The following is a 6,547-nucleotide window of genomic DNA, read 5'->3' as shown; positions in this document are numbered from 1 at the left end:
TCAGGTCCAAACGAGTCGTACGGTAAAGTGCTACATGAGCAACTGAAAATGACGATTTCGGGCCCTTGTGATGAAACACCCTCACATGGATTAAAGCTTATTTTCACTCCAGTTGCAGCAAAACCAGCCAGTTTGAGAATTGAAATCTACAGTTTGGGTCTTTTTAGAAAAATGGAATCACGTGGATACATTTTAATTTTAACTCCAGCTCCAAAAGAACGGCACGGGAAATTGCTACATGAGCCACTGAAAATGACGATTTTGGGCCCTTGTCTAAAAATACCACCACGTAGAGTAATGCTTATTCTTACTCCAGATCCAGCAAAAGTTGCCAGGGTGAGACTTGAAATCTACAGTTTGGGTCTTTTTGAAAATCCGCCATCACGTGGACTCATTCTTATTTTCACTCCAGGTCCAAAAGAATCGTACTGTTAAGTGCTTTATGAGCCACTGAAACTGACGATTTCGGGCCGTTGTGTAAAAATACCACCACGTAGATTAAAGCTTATTTTCACTCCAGATCCAGCAACACCGGCCAGTTTGAGACTTGAAATCTACAGTTTGGGTCTTTTTGGAAAAATGGCATCAAGTGGATTCATCCTAATTTTCACTCCAGGTCCAAACGAGTCGTACGGTAAAGTGCTACATGAGCAACTGAAAATGACTATTTCGGGCCCTTGTGATGAAACACCACCACGTGGATTAAAGCTTATTTTCACTCCAGTTGCAGCAAATCAGCCAGTTTGAGGCTTGAAATCTACAGTGTGGGTCTTTTTGGAAAAATGGCATCACGTGGATTCATCCTAATTTTCACTCCACCTCCAAAAGAACGGCATGGAAAATTGCTACATGAGCCACTGAAAATGACGATTTTGGGCCCTTGTCTAAAAATACCACCTTGTAGAGTAATGCTTATTCTTACTCCAGATCCAGCAAAACTTGCCAGGGTGAGACTTGAAAGCTACAGTTTGGGTCTTTTTGGAATTCCGCCATCACGTGGACTCATTCTTATTTTCACTCCAGGTCCAAACAAAAGAAGAATCGTACTGTAAAGTGCTGCATGAGCCACTGAAACTGACGATTTCGGGCCCTTGTGTAAAAATACCACCACGTAGATTAAAGCTTATTAGGGACCTTACGCAATGACGACGTCGCCAATGTCGACGTCGTGCGTGACTTAATTTAGGCGTAACGCGCATGCGTGCATATTTTACCTAATTATTCTAAGACGTCGCCAACACACGCCGTCGCGAAACTGGCGGGTTTGAAGTCGTCGCAGAGGAAAACATGGCAGCGGAAGGCAAGCAAGGAAAAGACGCTCAAACTGCTAAGAAAAGGTGAGCTTTCTGATGGCATAATGCTTTTTGAGTAATTAAGGATTTCTCAAGTGGAACTTCGCAAAAATTCCCGTCATTTGACCATAAACATGTATGTATTCACAGTGAATGTTGAGTTGGAAGACCGCCTTGTAAAGGAAGCTGACTATATTATTTTGTCTTTTGTATCGGTTCTCTTGGGCACCAGTAAAACAAGAGTACATGCTATCAACATCTTTTTGTGTTCTTTTTGTAGTGGTGCGATGAAGTGGTCCGAGATGCACGACGTGTATCTTTGTCGCGAAATTTTATTCATCAAACCTTACCAGTTTAAATCGGGGAGTACTCACAGTGGAAATGCTTGGACTAGTATTGCCAATGATTTATGTGCTGTTGAAGAAATATCTTTCACAGTGAATCAGAAATCGGTGAGAGATAGATACAGATTGCTGTTAGATAAGCACAAGAAAAAGATGAGAGCACAAGAGAGTGAGAGCGGCTCGACTACAGATGAGACCGAACTAGATAAACTCCTTGAAAACATACTCGAGGAAACAGAGGAGGCTTTAAGCAGCCATGATAAAGAAACAAAAGAAAAGCAGGGCAAGGAATTACTTGATCGAAAAAAGGCAGAGGAAGTTCGCCAGAAAGCATTGGAATCCCTGGGACAAACGCAAAAACGGCATGGGGAAGAAAAAGATGATTGCTTGACCTCAAAGAAAAAGCCACGAAAAAGTGGAACTGAAACCATGATGTACCTGCAAACCAAAGCAGAAAAAGAATTCGAATTGAGGAAGGAAGAGATGCAGCTTAAACGGCAAGACATGGAATATCAAAAAGAAATGCAGCTTGAAGCCATTCGGAAGCAAAATTCAACCTCTCAGAATATGGAGAAAATGTTTGAGCATTTTCAAGCACAGCAGCTTAGCTTACAGCAGCAGCTGATGCAACAACAACAGCAATATCAGCAGATGCAGATGAAACAAGCACAACAGCAACAACAAATGCAGCAGCAACAGTCACAACTTTTATTTACTCTGCTGGAGAAGATGTCTAAGAACTAAGTTCCTGGCTTAGGTATTTTGAAATGTTTCATGTAACCTGTTCATTTTGAAGCCTACCTTTTAGGGCAAGGCTTGAGTTATGGAACTTTGATGTACTTTATAACTTAAACTAATGTAGTTGTTGTTAACCAGAGTCAATGCTTATCACTCTTTTGTAAGCAGTGTTGTTGTTATAAGCATTTATCAGAATTTGATTCTTTGATGTGTGTTGCTACTTTAAGTAATTGTTTACAAGAACTTTGTAAGGAAGGATTCATCAATAAAATTATATTTTTAGCAGTGACAATAAGCCATGTCAATTCAAGTTTGTGTTTGAGGGGGGTTGAAGATTTCAGAAATTTTTAATTTATTTTACAATTTTCAAGGCTATGGTTTTTGTGATCTGTAGAAATCACTCACCCCCCAACAGGCAATTTTGTAATCCCATGACTGCAATTTAGTCAAGATAGTGCAACCCTTGACAAAACATGTGCACAGCTACCATACATGAGAGGACTTCTGCAACTTTTATTTCTGTAATACATGAAGTTTGCAAAGGTTATACAATAGTTTGTTTTTGTCTCAGAACAAAATGTCAAAATTTGTACCATTATTTTAACTTTTTCTGTATAATGACATACTTTCACCAAAAACCACACAGCCACTGTGACTTGTAGTTTGTCTGTTTTGGAACTGCAATCTAGTAAAATACTGCAAAATATTTTTTTATCTGCTAAATAAAATGATATCAAGAGTGAAGGATGTTTAAAATGTAACATTAACTTATGATTTCTTGAATAATTTAAAATATAACCAAAATCCAGAGCTAGTTCGAAATATACAAGCTGAAACTCTATACAGGGTTTGACTCGTTGCCTTTCATTTAGCACTGACTGGCTTAAGTACTAAGCTCACAAAACTAATGTCAGGCCATCTGACTTACAGTTGTTACTTACGGTTGTTTACAAGATTTTTTGTGTGTTATATATAGGTAACAGTCAATTATAGGTAATTGCTACAGGTTTAACTGGACAAGTAAATATAAGTACAAACTTAAATGATTTGTAATTGTCTCAATTTGCCCTAAAGTATTGAAACCTGTATTGCAGCTTGAAAGGATCAATTAGGCTAGCCTGGCTATGTGACTTACATTTCATTATGAAAAATAATCTTGTAATGAGGGAGGGTCTAAGTTGAAATAACTGCCAGTGGTCAAAGAATATAAACATGTGCGAGCATTAGTTAAAAGGGCACAAACAATGTACATTTTACCCACTGCACTTAATCCAATTTTTAAGTTTTTCTTAAAATCAAGAAAACTAAAGTAATTGATAATGTCCCCGAAGACCCATTCCACGCTGGTTCTAACTTGACTCATTGATGTATTAAAATTCTGCTGAAGTGGAGTTAGGTGCAATCCCCTAAAGGGTGCTTGTAGTTGTGGCCGCAAGGGATATCCCAGATCTCCATAAATACACAATGGGTCTCCATGAGGTGAATGAGAATAAAGCTGTAACTGTGTTAGGAGATTTGAATCACGAAGCATACCACTATCATGGCGACGCCCTTCAACAGGACCAAACAAGTTTGCTATCAGGCCATTTGGAGCAACCACTGACTGAAACTTTATTGCATGCACTCTTTTGTGCCCATTATATAAAATCCTTTGTAAAGTCCCAGGTCTACAAACTGGCCTGACTGTTCCATCAACAAAACCCCAGCAGTTGGTGTAGGGAGCCCCAGCATTATGAATCGCATCAGCATAGTTCTGAAGACTCGCAGGAGAAAGCCAGTCCTGCTGCATGCTTGTCAGGCGGTAGCTGTGATGGTTGTACACCAAATTCATCACTTCTGATGTAATCATACTAAGCTGTGGAACAGGTCTAGCAAATCTTGGGCACATATCACTGTATCTAATAGGGTAGGCAAATCGTTTTAACAAAATACAAAGTGCCTCGACCCCACTAACAACCAATCTGTTATAGCAGATTATCTCATCAGGTAATTGCATGACTTCTTTCAGCAGATAAATATCGTTTTTCCAAAAACGAAATTCAGCTTTGCATTCTTCGTCGGATAAACAATCCAAGTCAAACGGCTCATACTTCCAGTACGGGAAATCCGGGTTTTTCGAAGAATTCATTCCATAAAGGAGAATGAATTCTTCATCGTCTATGATGTTTTGATCAAAACTTAACAAAAGACAGTCTCTGGTATCTCGTAGCTTTGCCATCTTCGATGCGAATCAGTTACAAGAGCTGCGAATATGGTGACTACAAACTCCCGCCAACTTGAAACTCCCGCCTCTGCGGCGTACGCATGACTGCTTGCGTAAGTATCGCGAAATGCGACGCCGGCGATCAGAACGTCGACGGCTCCATTAGACTCCCGACGACGTCGACCTTGGCGACGTCATCATTGCGTAAGGTCTCTATTTTTACTCCAGATCCAGCAAAACCGGCTAGTTTGAGACTTGAAATCTACAGTTTGGGTCTTTTTGGAAAAATTACATCACGTGGATTCATCCTAATTTTCACTCCAGCTCCAAAAGAACGGCACGGGAAATTGCTACATGAGCCACTGAAAATGACGATTTTGGGCCGTTGTCTAAAAATACCACCATGTAGACTAATGCTTATTCTTACTCCAGATCCAGCAAAAATTGCCAGGGTGAGACTTGAAATCTACAGTTTGGGTCTTTTTGGAAATCCGCTATCACGTGGACTCATTCTTATTTTCACTCCAGGTCCGAAAGAATCGTACTGTTAAGTGCCACATGAGCCACTGAAACTGACTATTTCGGGCCCTTGTGTAAAAATACCACCACGTAGATTAAAACTTATTTTCACTCCAGATCCAGCAAAACCGGCCAGTTTGAGACTTGACATCTACAGTTTGGGTCTTTTTGGAAAAATGGCATCACGTGGATTCATCCTAATTTTAACTCCAGGTCCAAACGAGTCGTACGGTAAAGTGTTACATGAGCAACTGAAAATGACGATTTCGGGCCCTTGTGATGAAACACAACCACGTGGATTAAAGCTTATTTTCACTCCAGTTGCAGCAAAACCAGCCAGTTTGAGACTTGAAATCTACAGTTTGGGTCTTTATTGGAAAAATGGCATCACGTGGATTCATCCTAATTTTATCTCCAGGTCCAAACGAGTCGTACGGTAAAGTGCTACATGAGCTACGTATACTGAAAATGACGATTTTGGGCTCTTGTGTAAAAATACATTACGTAGATTAATGCTTGTCTTCACTCCAGATCCAGCACAACCGGCCAGGTTGAGACTTGAAATCTAAACTTTGGGTCTTTTTGGTAATCCGCCATCACGTGGACTCATTCTTATTTTCACTTTAGCTCCAAAAGAATCGTACGGGAAAATGCTACATGATCCACTGAAAATGACGATTTCGGGCCATTGTGTAAAAATACCACCACGTAGACTAAAGCTTATATTTACTCTAGATCTAGCAAAACCGGCCAGTTTGAGACTTGAAATCTACAGTTTGGGTCTTTTTGAAAAAATGGCATCACGTGGATTCATCCTAATTTTCACTCCAAGTCCAAAAGAACCGTGCGGTAAATTTCTATATGAGCCACAGAAAATGACGATTTTGGGCCCTTGTCTAAAAATACCACTTTGTAGACTAATGCTTATTTTTACTCCCGATCCAGCAAAACTGGCCAGGGTGAGACTTGACATCCAAAGTTTGGGTCTTTTTGGAAATCCGCCATCACGTGGACTCATTCTTATATTCACTCCAGCTCCAAAAGAACCGTTCGGGAAAGTGCTACATGATCCACTGAAAATGATATTTTCGGGCCCTTGTGTTGAAACACCACCACGTGGATTAAAGCTTATTTTCATTTCACATGCAGCAAAACCGGCCAGTTTGAGTCTTGAAATCTACAGTTTGGGTCTCTTTGGAAAAATGGCATCACGTGGATTCATCCTAATTTTCACTCCAGCTCCTAAAGAATCGTACGGGAAAGTGCTACATGAGCAACTGAAACTGACGATTTTGGGCCCTAGTGTAAACATACATCCACGTAGATTAATGCTTATCTTTACTCCAGATCCAGCAAAACCGGCCAGGGTGAGACTTGAAATCTACAGTTTGAGTCTTTTTGGAAATCCGCCATCACGTGGACTCATCCTAATTTTCACACTAGGTCCAAAA

At 40.3% G+C, this 6,547-nt stretch overlaps 2 protein-coding genes across 2 annotated transcripts; one reads left to right on the top strand and one right to left on the bottom strand.

The window, feature by feature from the left end:
• The first annotated feature begins 1,128 nt into the window (after positions 1-1,128).
• Positions 1,129-3,464, top strand: LOC144665324 (uncharacterized). The gene is made up of 2 exons (XM_078526555.1): positions 1,129-1,337; positions 1,573-3,464. Exons 1-2 carry the CDS (start codon positions 1,288-1,290, stop codon positions 2,378-2,380), a joined length of 858 nt encoding a protein of 285 aa, XP_078382681.1. The 5' UTR covers positions 1,129-1,287; the 3' UTR covers positions 2,381-3,464.
• A 30-nt stretch (positions 3,465-3,494) lies between these two features.
• Positions 3,495-4,789, bottom strand: LOC144665302 (uncharacterized). Its single transcript, XM_078526525.1, has one exon. The coding sequence runs from the start codon at positions 4,590-4,592 to the stop codon at positions 3,516-3,518; it is 1,077 nt and encodes a 358-aa protein (XP_078382651.1). The 5' UTR covers positions 4,593-4,789; the 3' UTR covers positions 3,495-3,515.
• Positions 4,790-6,547: the final 1,758 nt, after the last annotated feature.

This window comes from Oculina patagonica, chromosome 9 (assembly GCF_052425735.1).
Source record: "Oculina patagonica isolate OP01 chromosome 9, crgOcupat, whole genome shotgun sequence".
Classification (NCBI taxonomy): domain Eukaryota; kingdom Metazoa; phylum Cnidaria; class Anthozoa; order Scleractinia; family Oculinidae; genus Oculina; species Oculina patagonica.
The sequence above is the reverse complement of the archived record's forward strand: the minus strand, read 5'-3'. Positions and strand labels throughout refer to the sequence as shown.